Source organism: Struthio camelus, chromosome 3, assembly GCF_040807025.1.
Source record: "Struthio camelus isolate bStrCam1 chromosome 3, bStrCam1.hap1, whole genome shotgun sequence".
NCBI lineage: Eukaryota > Metazoa > Chordata > Aves > Struthioniformes > Struthionidae > Struthio > Struthio camelus.
The window spans coordinates 58,620,458-58,637,348 of NC_090944.1; the positions used below are offsets into that span (position 1 = coordinate 58,620,458).

Below are 16,891 nucleotides of genomic sequence, written 5' to 3' on the forward strand. Positions count from 1 at the left end.
TAATAACAAGCAGCAACTTCGTATGGAAAACTTCAGCCCAGAGCAGGCTGTTTGAAATGCTCAAACTATATTAAAACTGCAACTACAGCAACCCAAGTAATGTGCAATTAAAAACCTTGTTTAAAATAGAGTCTACGCTGCTAAAGGATCTGCCCCAGGGAGCGATCCTGCTATATGCATGCACACCTCCCACGATTACCTGCCTCTGGAGTGAACTGGCTGTGTTTGCTCTGCACAGCACTTGACCTGGGTCTGATGCCCCTGTGGCTCTAACACCATAATTATATTTGTGTGGCTTCGGTTCAAAGTGTCTGAAGTAATGTGAGGGCTGCTTTGCTGCCTGCAAGACTGGTGGTTTTTTAGCACGATGCCAAAGGTATGCTGCATGCTGTGGGGTGCAGCGTGGGGCGAACAGGGGGCGTCTGAGAGCGACGGCCAGCTGGGGTGGGTGCTGGGCAGGAGGAACCGTGCTGGCGTTGCCCCATTCTTGCTGTCCCAAGGGAGCCATTCACAGAGCCGTCTGTCCATCCATCTACAAAGTCGCACCTGGGTCTTGGCAGATGGTTCCTCCAGAGGATCCAGGAGCAAAGTGATGCATGTGCAGCAGGGGTGACAAGGGCACGAGGACCGGGGAATGGAGTAAGAGCTAAATTATTTGGCAGTATAGATGCACCCATCATAGTCAACAGCACCTGGATGGTGGGTGCCTGGGGGAGAAGCCACCTCATTGCTCCTAAAGTCATTCTGGGCTTTGCAGTAAGTCTTCAGCACAGATGCTTTGCTGATCAAACTGATACTTATTGGTCCCAGAGAAAAATTTAAAGAAGCTTGGCACTAGGAGGAGGGGGAAGGGTGGGCAGAGGATCTGAACAGACTAAATATCTTTCTGTTTCAATCAAGTTGCTCTTGTTCGCACATGCTCTCTCTTTTTTAAGACATGATCTCATCCCGTGTAAAAGTGTTGACAGAAAACAGGAATTAATATGCAAGAGTGATCTACTGGGCAGAGCTTGAAGACTGCTCTAAAAAATAGCAGAGTGTAGATGGATATGAGGGCTGAAATGATGGATTATGAGGGAAGAGATGGCTGTCAAATTGTAAGCTTGCCAGTTTAGCTAGCGTTATTAATTTTAGATATATAGCAATATGCTCTTTCCTTCTTTTTCCTTTTTTTGTGAAGTGTTTGTTTTTTGATCCTACTTTAGTGTTTTCATGTATTTTTGTCTTCAAATTAATTCCCTGTAACATGATTTGTAATTTTCTTAATATTTTTTAAAAAAATAAAATACCATTCTGTACACTACTGGGGACTTATGCATAGGTGGAAAAGAGTGGTGGGGCTGTCGTAGGTGGGCTGCAGTATAAAGAGAACATTTCTCATTTTAATTTCTGTCTAAAGGTTTATGATTACTTTTCCACTCAGTATTTTTTACTGGTTTTGTACTGGCAAAGAGCAGTCGATCTACCTGCAGAGCTTCTCTTCCCTCTTTTTAGTGCTTCACTCTCTAAGGCTTGGTAACTTTTAGGCCTTCTGCCTGCTCTTCCTTTGCTTCTCTCTAAGATTAGTAATTATCTTCATTAGCTATATGAAAACATGCCAGACACTCACTGCTGTAGACCAGGAAACATCTTCCGAGTGTTTTTGGCACAATTAGTTGTGCTAGGGAGTAGCCAAACATAAAACAAACAACAAACTAGCTGCTCAGTCAGGCATAAATATTCAACGCGCCGTTTTTCCTCATTTAAAAATTCTTACCTCCGCAGACACCGTCCTCTCCAAGTGCCTCAGACAGGAGAGGGGCCTTGCAAAATGTCTGGGAGGGTTTCGTCAGGTTCCCGACTTGTTGCAAACACCGTCTTCCCCGGGGCCTTTGGGGCTGTGAAAGAGTGGCTCTGCTTACACAAACAGGTTCGGGTGAGGAAAGCGAGGGTGTGGATTTGCAGTGCGTCAGCCGCTCCGCGCTAACTGTCCGTCCGCGCGCCCTTGTCCCACGGTGAATTTCTCCGCCGTGAAGCGGGGCGAGCTGCTTTGCAGCCGGCCGGGAATGGGAGAACGGACTTGGGCAGTTGCCGGCAGTTCACAGCCTGGCTTGCCCTGCGGTAGCTGCTTGCGTGCCCGTGCCTCGAGGCAGGACGTGTGCTGCCGCGTTTTCCTGGAAAAGTGCCTTTCGCAAACGAAAGCTTTCGGGAGACTGGTGATCTCAACGATCGCTGGCTTGTTGGGAGGAGAGACCCTCTCTCATGTAATTTTGAATCACGTCAGAAACAGGACATCTTCCTTCCCCGCTTGGAAATCTGCAGCACGCTGCTGGGTGTTCACCAGTGCATCATCTTTGGCTTGAAACTTGTCACGCTTCTTTTGTCAGCTCCAGGTTTTGTCTTGAAATTGCATCACTGGAAAAAAAAAAAGGTGTCTGAGGGAAGCAGCGTTGCTTCACCACACTCTGGAGGAAGGGCTTCCTGGCTACAATGCTGCCGATCTGGCAGCGCCCGGAGGTCTGCCGGTGACTCAGAAATTGAGGGCTCATCCTCTAGTCCTTGAGGCCAGCCCCTGGGCCAGTGGTAGGGGGGTCCTGGGAGGTCTCACCCCCATTGCTAGGAGGGAGCCAGTACATGGCATTTGGGATGAAGAAGCTTGGCACCAGCTGAAGAGTGCCATTGCAAACGGTGGCTTCTGTCAGACTTTGAGAGGCACCTCGGCCTTCGCCCACTCTTTCCTCTGCTTCCCGCAGTGTGCCGTGATTGTCTCCTCCTTCCCGGGACTTCGGCCAGCAAGCCTTCCCAGCCTGCTGCTGATCCTATGTCACTTCTTCCACTGCACTGATAAAATCGCGTGGTCATGGAGTTGATTGTCCTCAGAATATTGTTGCTCTCTTGAAGAATCTTACAGAGGCCTCCAGTGTATATGTCAAACAGAGCAGGATGTGACAGAATCCTTCAGCATGAGATGAGCAATTGCTTAATGCGACTTTTGGGTTCTTTCCCACACAACGTAGAACCGCCCCAAAGCAATCTCCACTGGCAGAGGCCTTATAGACAACAGGCAGAAAATGAAAATCAGAGTGGACAGCTTTAAGTCATCTATGGCTGAGAGGAGATAGCTGGCCACTGAGAGCAGTGCATTTTATCCCTAAAAATCTCTGTCTTTCAAACTGGAGCAAGTTCAGCGTAGGGCCACCACAACAGGCAGAGGCTGGAGCACTTGCCCTGAGAGGAGAGGCTGAGGCAACCGGGTTTGGCCAGCCTGGGGAAGAGGCAGCTAGCTTCAGGGGGACCTAACAGCAGCACCCCAGCACCTATGGGGGGGGCCACCAAGAAGATGGAGCCAGGCTCCTCAGTGGTGCCTGGTGGGAGGACGAGAGATAACAGGCAAAAATTGAAACCTCAGGCTGGACATAAGGAGAAACTTTTTCGCCATTGCCCAGAGAGGCTGTGCAGTCTCCGTCCTTAGAGATTTTCAAGACCTGATGGAACAAAGCCCTCAGCAACCTGGTCTGATCCCATAGCTCACCCTGTTTTGGGCAGGGGGTTGGACTAGAGACCTCCTGGGGTTCCTTCCAAACTGAATTACCCTATGATCCTACGAAAAATATAGTTCAGTTTTGAAGTAAAAAGATTAAAATATTTGAATTTTTAAAAAAGTGGGATTTAAACAAATTGTTAAATATCTGAAGGACAAAATATAAAAAATGCCATGTCTTTTACCAGCCTTCCTCATGAAACTTACCTTTAGGGAATTCTGTATTCCTGCTACTTTGATTTTTCAGACAGTGAAATGAAATCTATTTTTTTACTATTGTATCTCATAAAGGGTTCCAAGGAATAGGATGGTTGATGTTGACTTTTAGCATTTTATTTCTCTTTTGGGAGGTACTAAATGACATTTTCCAAGTTCTTTGAAGTCTTTGAAATTGACTAAGCAAAATTAGGTCCATTGAGCTTTATCGTGACTTGCTAAAAATTGAAGTATTGAATTAAAGATTATACACAATGTCACTGTGACAGTATCTTCCCCAAGAGAGTAGTTTCTGTCGTGTTAATTCCACTGATTCTTTCTTGTGACAGCTTCCAGGAGGAAGGTGAACAGAGTGTGTGATGTAACGTGGGACTGTAATCCCCGTATGTTGTAATCTGCTGTGTCTGTACAGGTGGAGTGTCATAAGATAATAAGAGTAATTTTTCTGCCTTCTGGCTCTGATGTGGTTACCCTGCTGAATATTGTATTCAGTTTTGGATTTTTTTTTAATCAGGAAAAAGCTGGCAAGTTAGAATTTCAGATAGCTAAAGAAGCTGCAAAGAATTAATGTCTAAATAAGAGCAGTGAATAGTTTAGCTAAAAAAAAACCTATAAACTTTAGAAGTACTGGAGGCCTGGAGCCACTATGACAGGAGTAAACGGCTTGATTTATTTTCTCAGGAAACATGACAGATATTAGCTCAGAGTTTATTTCACTAGGATGTATTAACTGAGCAACGTTTACTCTCCTTTCAGGTACTATGATATATCAGGCAGACGCTATACTGTTCAAGATAGCCAAATACCATCAGTTATCTGTCCAGACTCTTTTGTTCTTCCAGCAATATCAATGTCTACTGCCTCATTACCAGCAGCACTCAAAAAGGTAAGAAAAAATTAAATATGGGCTTATACATTATATATATATATATATATACACACACGCACATATATTTGTATATCATAAAGAGGATGACTGTTCTGAAAACAGAATTTAACACTAGGTATAATTGTAATCTTATTTTAAAAGATCTGTGTTTGAAGTACAGGAAAATTTTCAGATGACTATCATATATGGAAATAAGGAAGGTACATAATAAATATGGCATGAACTGCCAACAAAGGAAATGGCTCGAGGAGATCTTCCACTTGTATTCACAAACCATATGGCTTTTTCCTTTTGTTCAGAAAATATATATAAGCCAAAATAATAAAATAAACAGTATTTACACTTCTACAGCTTCTCACTTAACTTACACTGTTTTCTATGTTAAGTTTTATTCCAGAGAAGAAGTGGCTATGCATTCATTTTCTAATGTTCATTTACCTCATATAGTGTTACTCATGTGCTTGGCAGCATCATTATTGCATGGAAGCAAGCTAGGGAAAATGCTAATTACTTCTGTTCTAATGTGAGAACTTCGTTTCAGATTGCAGACAAGGTTGTGCAATGCCATGCTTGTCTTAATTTATTTTAATCTTTCTTTTTCCATGGAGAAATACTTTTACTTTTTTTTTTTTTTTTTCCACAGTAACAGAAGTACACAAGTAGGCCAGTAATTGGAAAAGCTGATTTTTTTCCTGGTTGTGGAACTAACATTCATCTGAATACATTTGATGAGAGCTGTAAAACAAGTGTATCTATTGTCTAGTCTGGTCTAGCCAGCACATCACACCTACTAATTTCTATCTGAAGTCTTTGGATCTAAAGCCTTCAGTTTTCAGTTGAAAACAGAAGGAATATAAACCCCACACTTCCCTTGTGATCTCATCCAGCTTCTCAGCTTGGTTGGTATTGTAGAAACATGCCTACGAACAAAGCTCAGTTCTTCAGTTACGAAACACCAAAATGATGCAGTAATGTGATGGGATAAAATTTCTAGTGCTTTAGAAGCCAGGTGGGGACTTAACTTTGCAGTAGACCAAATTGCTGTTTACTCTGTCACTCTGTCTTTGATGGACTTGTATCACTGTCTTTGAGGGACCTGGTCCTCCTTGTAAGGCCTTCTTATCAAAAACTCAAACATCCAAATGCTTTTCTGGGGAATGTTAAGAATGGCAGAATTCACCAGTTATTTAATGAGCTCCGACTTGGTGTTTTGTTCCTCTTTTGGAATAAGCTGTTCATACTTGCATCTAATTTAAAACATTGTGTCATTCTTGTAACCTGGAACCAATCAATTTTTACTAAAAACATTAAAAATCCTTCAACTGAAGCATCTAAAGCAGTATCAGAGCAGGTGACATCATTTCATACTTTGCTGCATAACTCAAAGGTCTGATTGTGAGATAAATCATAAAAATCAAGGAAAGTAATTTTATTTTTCATAGGAATCACTACTGGTGTGTATGTGTGCGGGCGTGTGAATTCAGCAGCTTTTTCTGCATCGGGAGGATTTGCTATTGTGAAGAGTTACCTACTGCTGATGGCTGGATTATGGGAACTGGGATTTAATGAAGCCCAGACTTCCCTCAGCATTTCTTGTGGGAGAGCAGTAGCAAACTGTGCATGACACAGATCACAGGTTGTTTGCTCTAGGCTCCCTGTCTCTCCTTTCTACGGAAATCTGTTCATAAGCCTTTCAAAGATGAATGTACTAAGTAGAGTCTTGCAGCCTAATTTATACAGCTTAATTTGTATTATCCTCTGTTTTTGTCTAATTTAGTTTATTCCCTTTACCCCAGATAATTAGGAGCTGACTGTAGCAATGACTAAAAGACACAAGCTCTCCTGCATTATTTTATTAATTAAACAGTCTTCCTAAGAAACCTTGCTTATCAGTCCCTGGAGACTGTTAACATTTGGTTTGGTTTTCTAAAAAAAAAAATCCAGCATTTTTATTTTGCTGCTTTCCTTTTCCTATTTTTGTAATAGCAATCAGTGATAGAGTTCACTTTCACCTGAATTCCCTTCCACTCTCAGCCAGTTCATGCCTACTAGTCAGCAGAGGATCTAAAATAGCCACTCCCTTAATAGTTTTCTTCACCTCCTGAAGAAAAAGCTGTCCCCAGCATATTCCAAGAACTTGCTGGACTGTCTCTGTCTTGCATTTCTTTTCCAACAGAAAAAAAATAAAATTAATTCCAAGTAATTAAAACCGTCAGGTTCTGTCCTTTTGGATGCTCTCTTGCTTGATCAAAAAACAGTCTTCTCCTCACCCAATTAACTACTGTATAATAAACTTCTATCATAATATACCCTATGTTTTCCCCTTTCATCTTCTTCCAGGGGTGTTTAACAAATCTTCATCTCACCTATTCCTGTACTTCAGAGCAACTATTCGTGATATACAATACAACTTTATTTCCTTTTTTTTTTTTTTTTTGCTTAGCTTTCATAAATAGAGGTGGTAAAACAGTAGGAAATTGAACAATGTTTAAATTCCCTTGTTTGATGGTGTTGCTCCATGATTATATGCTGTATTGCCCAAATTACACGTGTAAAACATCTCCTTTCCCTACACCATTGTTTTAGAAATAAGCTACACCATTCTATACCAGTATTGTGCTCTCATCAAATACCTGCGATGCTGATTCAGATATATTTTGAATTGTATGCAAAGATTTGCATTTTTTTCCCTTTGCAAGGCAGTTTGGAATGTATCACTTTGATTTATTGTAAGCTTCTGACTTGAACAGCTGAAAATGGCAGCTATGTAACAATGAACAAGATGAGCTTTTAAAGTGCTCTTGTAAAATATATAAATAGCGTTTGCTCATGCAGGTAACTAGATCTATCATAAATTAATAACTCACAGAAAAATAAAACAGATGCTTTCATTTTCTGGACTCGTATGGTCTTTTTCTATTTAATATGCAAAACTTTTTTTTATAGAAATCAAGGTTAAGAGTTTACCTTTTTGTTACTTTGGCAAATAGAAGTTTGATAATGTACTTTTACATATTAACCAAACAAAATCATTTCTAGATGTCAGTTCTGCAAAATACTCTATTTTTAGATTCCTAAAATGTGGCTTACTGCTTTTCCTGAGTAACAAGTAATGCATTCTGCCTTCGGTAACATTTGCACCACCTGGTTTTGCTCAATGGAGCTACATTGGAAGAGTATTTGTTGTCTTTTGAATTTGTCTGCAAATCAAGGCAAAATTAACTTGATTAGATTCCTATTTCTACCTAGAATGTCTGTACAGATCCACATTTAAGATTGTTTGAGCTGTCATATAGCCTACACTACATGAAATAGATGTCTATGGCCATCTTTCTTTAAAACTGATAACGGCCAGCGTTCTTGCTGTGAGTGAGGAAGCAGCTTCCTGAATGTTTGATTCATTCAGTTTGCCTCAAAAAAAAAAAAAAAATCCATTTGAGGACCAAATCACAGACAAATGTGTATTTTGCAGTCATATAATTTCGGTAGGGACAAAATGGATGCCAATACCAATTGAGAAGGAGTCCTACCTGTAATATGGCTAACTCATATGGCCTTATGTATTGTGTAGTGACAGACAAATGGGCATTAAAATGACATGTTTCAGTGTAGGTAGTTTAACTAAAAAGCATTTATTGCTGTAGAGAACAGTTTTAAATTTACTTGGACTTCAGCTGATAGTGAATGGAGTGAATTAGACAGGAAAAGAGTTTTCTTAATCCTTCATTATTTATATACTTCCTGTTCAGTATGAATAATAAACACAAAACCTCTAAACTTTAGAATTCTGCCAAAACACTTGGGTCTAAATATTTTTTTAGCAATCACATTTGTGTGCTGTAATGCTCATCCCTCCTCTTCTCTTTATATTCAGGTGTTGATTAGTCATTTTTGCAGACCTGTAACCAGGTATCTGTCTAAAGGTTTCTCAGGATTCTCCATCTAGATAAGAGTTCTCACACCTACTTGCTACCTAAACAGAGCCGCTGCCTTTCACACAAAGATTCAGTCCTATGACATGAATATTTAACTACGGAAACAGGGTGGAGTACTTCTAAAACCAGGTGTGGCTATGGAAGCCCATTTTGATTCTGTGTCAAATTACTGGATTAGATGAGTTTATTCTATCGCTGCCTTTGCCATATTCCTGAGACAGCAGATATGCAGATCGCAAATGCCTCCTGCTCTTTAATTCATCTTTCAAGACAACAGCTGGTCAAAGTCTAGGATTTTTTTCCATTTAAGATTCCTCATCCGTGTCTTTAATTTTATTTCTGCCTTGCTCAGAGTAATGTGTAGCAAGACATCCAGCCCAGGTCCTCATACTGTTTCTCCTTGCAGTGCTTTATTTTCTCAAGAAAAAACAAAACCCAAAGTCTGCTTGGGATCCCACAAGGTTTCAAAAGCACCTTCCAGAGTGATGTTTTAAGCCATGGAGACCAAGTATTTTATACTTGCATTTGGTAAACTTTCAGTATCAAGTAACTGAAACAGCACGTGAACCCTTTTCCAGAGTAACAGACAACAAAATTATCATTTGCAGTTAGGTGAGAGGAACCTACCCTGAGGAAAATAAGTCTTTGCCTTCAGGTTCACCACAATTTTCAACAGATAAGTCCTTTCAGTGATTAACCCATCTCCTCCCAAAACGTGAAACCGAGAGAAGAAAAGGCATCTTTCTGCTTGGAATCAAAAAGCTAAAGAAAACCTTCTAGCCCCAGTGCTACAAAGTGAGTCATGCAGGGGCCAAGAATATATGCTGGTATATTTTTTTCTCAAGTGTAAATTGAAAAAAAAAAAAAAAAGAAATTCAGGAAAGCAATAATCTGCTTTGTGCAAAGACTCAAAGGAAAAAGGTAAGGGGATATCATGACATTTTACCTGCATCTTTACCTGCTAAAATTATTGTCATTTATAGCGTGGAGAAAACAGCAAGGGTCACCAAGTTTGTACTGTAGGCCTCACTAGTCCCCACCTCCATTGCAGACAAGTCAGCACTGCCGTATGGGGCTTCCACACATCCTCTTCATCACCCCGTTGCCCTCCTGCCCCAGGTGTGGCTGGTCCCCCTGAAACAATGGTAACGCTTTCTGCCTCCTTCTTGAGTCATTTTGAGTTGAATCATTTTCCTTTTATTCCGTTATGATTTCCCCTGTGTTACCGGGCAGATAGGTTCAAAATCTCCTGATAATTCCCCCACGATATTCTTCGTCAGAGAGCTGCATTTATTTACTCCCTCTTTGATTATTCATGCTTGCGTTCACTCCAGCAGGCCTGCTTTCTAATCACACGGCTCCTGTGGTGTCACCCCTGCAGAGGAGAGAGTAGCTTCTCGTGCCTTAAACATTATCGCTCAACTTTTAACCTCTTCAAATTAAATAGCCAGATCTGCCTCTGACAGTCTTTTGCATGTTCATGTGCCTCTAATGCACTACGTAATGGGAAACCTGGAGAAATGTATTTCTTTGGTTTAGTTTGACCACAAATATAGGAAGATTGAGAGAGAGTGTTGTAGGATAGGATATAGTTAGGAATTATATATATGTGTGTGTATGTGTGTATACATACACATATGTTTATATTTTTATATGTATATATGACTTTAAGAAAATATGGGGGATGTTATCCATGAGTCCCATAGGTTTGGGACTGCTCTCCTGATGTATTGGTGTGAATTGAGGAGAAGGGCATATGGAGAGAATGGAAAAAGATCAAATGCGATGAAGCATGGATCACATGAGAATTCTGCACTATTCATCGTCTATGTGGCTTCTAATATGGATTTTAATAGGACGTTATTCTGCAGGCTGGCCAACACAGTAATTCCTTATTGTGGTAAAAAATGTCTAGGAAAACCTGAGAAAGTTATAATCGTTTATCTGAGTTGGTTTTTTTCCTTTCATTCTCTCTAAGCATTTTGTTCCTATTCTTAGGCTGCAACCACGCTGTGATTTGAGCAAGAAAGTGATGTTAATAGGAAAAGAACACTAAAGTGTTTACTTTGAAATTCATAAAAAAATAAAAATGAAAGTAATCAAAATTTCAAACCAAACCAATTGAATAGGGTGGAGAGATGTGGGACGGGAAAAAGAATGCCTCATTTTGTCTTAGCTACGCCAGCATTTCTTACACGGACAAAGGATTTATACTACACCAAGCAAATATTTAATTCGCTCTGTCTGGTCTTTAAACTTTTAAAGTTTTTATAGGATGCTTAACTCTGACTCATGCTATGTTTTGCAATAGTTTGAGATGATTAATCCTAAACCACTCTTTCAGAATGATTTTGCTGATAAACATATAATTCATATTAAAAAGAAAAATTAAAAACCACAGCAACCAATAAGGAGCAAACAGAATGAAAATAGTACTGAAATCATTGTGTAAGCCAGAAAACACAGAACGGTTAAAAGCTGAGCATTTAGGTCACAGTTATGTCCCTCACAAACACATCTGCTCTAAGAAGCCACTGTGTTTTAAATTACTTTTAAATGCAGTCATTGGTAAGTAGTGTCATAAATCAGTAAACTGAAATAATCTGGTAAAACGCTAAGCCCCACAAAGGAAATGAGGATTGCAGGGGAATTAACTCAAAGATACCTTCTGCTGATGTGCTTTCCTTTAGAGAACAAGGAGCACAGCCTACAGAGAAATCATAGCCGTGCTGAATACCATAAGCACATTTGCCAGAAAGGGATGCCTCAGAACGACAGAGATAACGGGTGTTTCTCAGCCAAAGCAAAACTGGCCCAAACACCTGCAGTCATTACGTATCACCACCTGCTATAACGAATCCACACAGAAGCCAGTTCTTCCTAAGGAACAGTATTAAGAGTCGAAGATTGAACTACATATTTGTTAACTCTTTCAGTTTTAATAACTTAGGGTGCTGTGTTTTAATATAAATAATTCTTAGCTTTGACATTAAAAACTATAAAAGTCACAAAGCCCTATTCAAGCAATTGGCTTTTAAGAGTGCAGGAGTACCAGTGGCCCTGCAGGGATGCTGCACTGGGGCAGTGGGATAGCAAGCCGTTGTAAGTTAACACGAGCAATGCTTCTCCAGCTGACAGAACTGAGATAACATGTCTGCTTTAAAGGAAAAAGAAAGATAAACCTGACATGAATTGTGTACATCAAGCACTTTTGGTTTTGGGCCGCCTTAATTGCAGTTCCATTGCTTTATCTGCATCTGGGCTTTTTCAAGGCATAGATAAGAGAAATTGTACGAGGAAGGAGAAGGGACATGGGTACCAGAGAGGGGAGACAGAAAAAATGAGACCAAAGCAAGCCAGAAAACCAAAGAAAGCACAATTAATTTTTTGGAGGTTAAAGGTCACAGCAGAAAGGAAAGCTACCGAAACCAAAAATTAAAGCAGGAGTGCTCAGAAGACAAAATAAGGTGTTTCTGTCATTTAAGTGTTTTGAGTTACCTGAGGTCAGGAAAGCCCCTGCCATAGGCTTATGCTTCCTCTGGGTTTTACTTCTGATTTATTTTATGTCTCTGGTTCATGAAGCTACGATTGTGGTAATGGCATCCCCAGAAATTTAAGCCATGCATGCTAACATTTTCTTTCTAACAGAGCAGTGATCTGTTTCAGGCCCACAGCAGAGTTAAGAATTACCGAGTTAAGAGTAACCACAGTGATATATGCCCTTAGTTAAGCATCGTTCTGCCCAGGCGACCCAGGACACAGCAAACACACATAGCACTGCAGCAAAGGTGCCATGGATACAAAACTATGGCATGTTCTTGGAAGAAAATGCTGTGCGCCCTCCATTCAACCACACTTGTTAATAATGAAGTCGGATGAATCCTGCAGCCCGTTATAAATGCGCAGTTTTACTTACTGTGTAGGCAGAGACCAAAATTCTGAGAATTCCAAATGTCAAAAAGCTCGGTGCACCGTGAAACTGTCTGTTTATTATGATGTGGCTTCGTAACACTGCTCACTAAAGACTTGTTCATCGTTTTATCCTCCAAGTCCTGAAATTTATGGCTAATTACAGCACAAGAGAAGGTTCTCAGCTATCCACAACAGAACCTCTCCAAACGTTGCTCAACAAAATTGCTTCTCTGCTTAATAAAATACTGTTCTGCTGACTAGACTGACGGCATCATTGCAATTTCCTTGTCGTTCCATTTTTTCCATATTCCCAGCTCATTACTCCTCTTATCCCCATTTGAGCCACAAATTTATTTCTATGTTAATTTAAAAAGTTTTTCTTTTTGCTACTTCCAACCTGGTTTAAAGACACCAACTCTTTCATTTCCTAAAAATAACGTCTTTAGGTTATGTCCAGAGGCTGGTTCAGAGACCTTGAAAACACCTTCTCTTGTATTTCTGCTGCTGTCAGGTGAGCAGCTTACTTTCAGCTGTAGCTGTCTTTTTACGCTGTGGTTGATTCCAGGTGTACAAGACTACAGCTGACAACTAATGTGGGCCTTAGAAAAAAGAAGCAGTATAGGAGACAGGAGGGAAGACAGTCATTGAGTTATTTAGCATTTTTATAGAAGGAGCATGGTTTCTGGGATATTGATATGAGAGAAATCAGTCCTGTATTATGGGACTTTGGCATTTGAAATGGCAATGGATGTGCTAAATGAGTCGAGAAGATTCACCTCCCCATTTTGTATATAAATAAATCTGAAGGTAAAATAGGAACGTCAGTAAATTCTTACTCTGACTGACATCTTTCAAGTACCCACAGACTTTATTGTGGAGACTGGGTTTTTTTACAAGTAGTTTTTTAAAAAAGTAACATTTATCAGACAGATTACATTTATTTACTCTTGGCTGGCAACTTCAGACAGATGTCATTATGAGCACTGTCCTTTCAAACGGTTCAATGCACCTACCTTGGTGCAGGAGAATTATAAAAACTACATCCTACTTTACATGAGCCTTGCATCCTGCATGGTCTTTGTGCTGAGCTATGTTTGGAGTTGAATTTCATCTCAGTTATTGCATGCTCCAGAAGCTTCCTAGCAATTTACGTTTTTATATAAGTCTGTGAACAAATTTAGAAGATGCGATGGGAGAAAGCATGTTTCTGTTTGAGATGACTAGTGACCGCTTAAAAGGCACTCGCATGAGCAATTGTCCTTGGTGTGTGGTGGTGCTGGGGTGTCCAGGCTTGGATTATTGAATAATCTGTCTGTCTGTCCCCTAAGCAATGACGAAATAAAAGATCTATCAGCATGGCACAATATCATGCCAAGGAGGCATGAGTTGATGCAGATAGCCACATACTCAGCATGGTGCTCCATCAGAAACCAGTAGCCTGGGCAAAGCAACGGACCATACACGCATTGCATAGCATTAAGGAAGTCTGTTGTCAATGATCAAACATGGACAACACAGAAGGAGTCCGGGAATGGTGATATGGGTGGTGTGAACCAGGCAGCCCAGTGTTATCGGTGGCCATCCTTTATCGGTCCCACCTTTGTATATCATCATGCCAAACACCTAGCTACGTAACATTTCAACATTTCAATAGTGCGTTGCTCATGCTGCTGCGTGACTCTTTCTTAGGATGACACCAGGCACTTTCCTGCCTTCTTCCCTAAGGGCATACTCCTCCCTTCTCTTCCCCTTGATAGGTACAGTCCTGTGAAGTGGCTGTTTGAATCACTAGGGCTTTGCTTCTGGCCTCCATTCTAGGATACTGGGCAGTGATCTGTGTGGAGAGCTGTCGACTGCTTTACATCACGCTTTCCTTGTACCACTTCCATACTCATGCAATGTGTTGGAACGGCTTTCAGGACTTTGGCAGGTAGCCGTGCTCTCTCTCTGGGTGTAACCGTATTTCTGTTTTCCTATGCTACGTGACCAGGTGGCTCAGCATACGCACAGTACACCTGTGCCCCCTCAAATCCGAAAAGATTGCAACACGAAGCTTTTGGTAATAGTCTACTCTTCCTGACCAGGCTTTTGCCACTTTATACACTAAATAATGTATATGACAATAAGGAATGTGTGTGTGTGTGTGTGTGTGTGTGTGTGTGTACACGTACATGTATAACTTACTGCTTTGTAGTTCCAGCTACAGTATAATACTGGGTTTCCAAAGGGCAGTCCTGAAAAAAATTTCATCTTTATATTTTTATTCTCTTGAGAACTGAACTGTAGTGAATAAAGTGGAACGCTCCTTCACTTACCCCTTCTCAATCTGTCATAGTTCGAGATCTCCAAAAGCAGAGCACGATCCACTTTTATTAAAGAATTGCCCGAACTATTATTTGAGTATGATTTAGAGATTCTAAAAGAGAGGATTTTTTTCTTCCAATCCTACAAAATAGTTCTGTTCACATAATTTTCAAAATCACGTAAAGTAACATTTCAACAGATAAGTTTTGAGTTAGTTGTGGTTGCAAACAATATCCAAAGATTTAAATAGAGTATGTTTTGGTCTACAAACATGGCTTTTTATAATGGAACCTGGCATCATACTTTCCTCTATGTTATACCTTAAGATATGGAAATGAAAATATAATCTCTTTTCCCCTCCCATCCCCTCTTTTTTCTTCTTGCTCTTTTACAATGTGATTTCTACGGTATCTTTAAGCTATATTTGCTGGAATATAGTGAATCATTGTCTGCAAGGAAAACAGGGATAGAATGAAGCAAGAAAACTGAAAAATCTAGCTGTTGAAAAGTCTGAACCTGAACAATGTGTAAATGTAAATGTTTAGAAGCCAGAACGTAGACAAAAGGAACATCAAGGTGTGTTTACTTGTTTGCATTTGTTCTAGAGAAACTAGTGATTTTTGAAAGCTTATCTGGTAATAATTCTGAACATTCCCCTCCCTTCTTCTCCAGAAGAGTTGTGATTGTTTGTTTTGCTTCTGGGAATGCTGAGTGTATGTTTTTTCTTTGGCATATGTGCTTTAATTTTTAGCACATACATTTCTCACTCAAGTAACTGAAAAAAATTACTTTCCAGATAGCAGAAAAGCATAGACAGCTTGCGTGCCTGGAGCACTCCTGGTTTTTCTAAGCAGCTGCCCAGCGAAACAGAAGCTCATCCAGCTTGTTGCTGGCTGCTGTTTAGTGCGTTGTGGACAGCTGAGGAACTGAGGAGACTTGTCAGGTTCATCATGTGGCCAGCTGAGAAAGCCTGAATCGCAGCGGAGACAAATGCTGGCGTTACGTGCAGAGGAAAAGGTGAGGCAGCTAGAGGGAAAGCAGATAGAGCAGCAGAGATTTGTCTTCCCACCACTTGCCCACCAGGTGCCCAGAAGGTGGAGGAAGGCAGCAGTAGGGCACAAACTGGGGAGGGGACGCTTCTTCTGTCCATGCAGAGGAGGCCCTCAAGTCTACCGACTTTCACTGGGGCGGCGCCAGCACCCTCCTGCCTTCCCAAGTGCTGAGAAATAATGGAGCGGGCTTCTACAACGGGCTCTCCAAGAGCTGCCAACAGAGCAGTGCGTTTACCAGATCTTGTTTAGAAAGGATCTAAAAAGTAGTTTGAGCCAAGCACTAGAACTGTGGTAATTAAAACAGTATTTGCTTCATTGTGCTGCTTTTAAGGGTTAATTTTAAAATTACCTTTGTAATGTCTCTTGCTCTAAGCCACAGACACCAATGCCAGCCCTAAAGTATGTGGGACTGGCCTATGCCCAAACTAATGTCTTATTCAGAAGTTCAAGTGTGGAACCAATAATCCTGTGTATTTCTTGGCATTTCCTGGAAATGGCATTTGTGAACAGCTTAATCCCACTCCCTGTAACATTATTCTTCATCAACAAAATGTATCATCTTTATGGGTAACACTTTAAATAATTTTTTTTTTTAGAATACCAGCTAGGAATTCAAACTTTCATCCAATTACCCCCTGGTAATACTAGTGAGATTTAAATGCTGTTGTAGTTATATTTCTTTAGCAGAAAATATTCAGTAGTTTGTGTGCACAGTAGGAAAATGTAACATGTCTCTAATGATATATCTGTAACAGCAGGAAAACATACAGCTTCATTTTGCTTCAGAAGTAATAACATATCTCTTTTCTGGAGACAGGCAGGTATTATTTATTTTAATGTTTTATATAGTAATTAGTTTGGAGCCTAAAATAAACACACCTAAGAGTATAAATGCATTTCATTAAAAATTTTTCTCTTAGAAGTTTCTCTCACTTAATGGTGAATACTAGGCGATACGGATGTAATCGTGGGATTAAGAGCAAAGAGTTTGCAGGAGTATTCCACTTGATTTAATTTTTGCCCGCTGTACTGCAGGGAACCAGTGGGTTCTGAGTCACTCCTG

General features: G+C 40.5%; 1 protein-coding gene across 2 annotated transcripts in view; it reads left to right on the forward strand.

Annotated features, from left to right (window-relative positions):
• CRYBG1 (crystallin beta-gamma domain containing 1) overlaps nt 1-16,891 on the forward strand; it is a 95,301-nt gene that overhangs the window by 26,414 nt on the left and 51,996 nt on the right. Inside the window, exon 2 of one of the 2 annotated variants that reach the window (XM_068937937.1) lies at nt 4,493-4,622. In XM_068937937.1, coding sequence (XP_068794038.1) covers nt 4,587-4,622 — 36 coding nt within the window. In that variant the 5' untranslated portion in view covers nt 4,493-4,586. Of the gene's footprint in view, nt 1-4,492; nt 4,623-16,891 lie in introns of those variants that run through there. The other variant, XM_009676919.2, reaches the window with a different exon arrangement.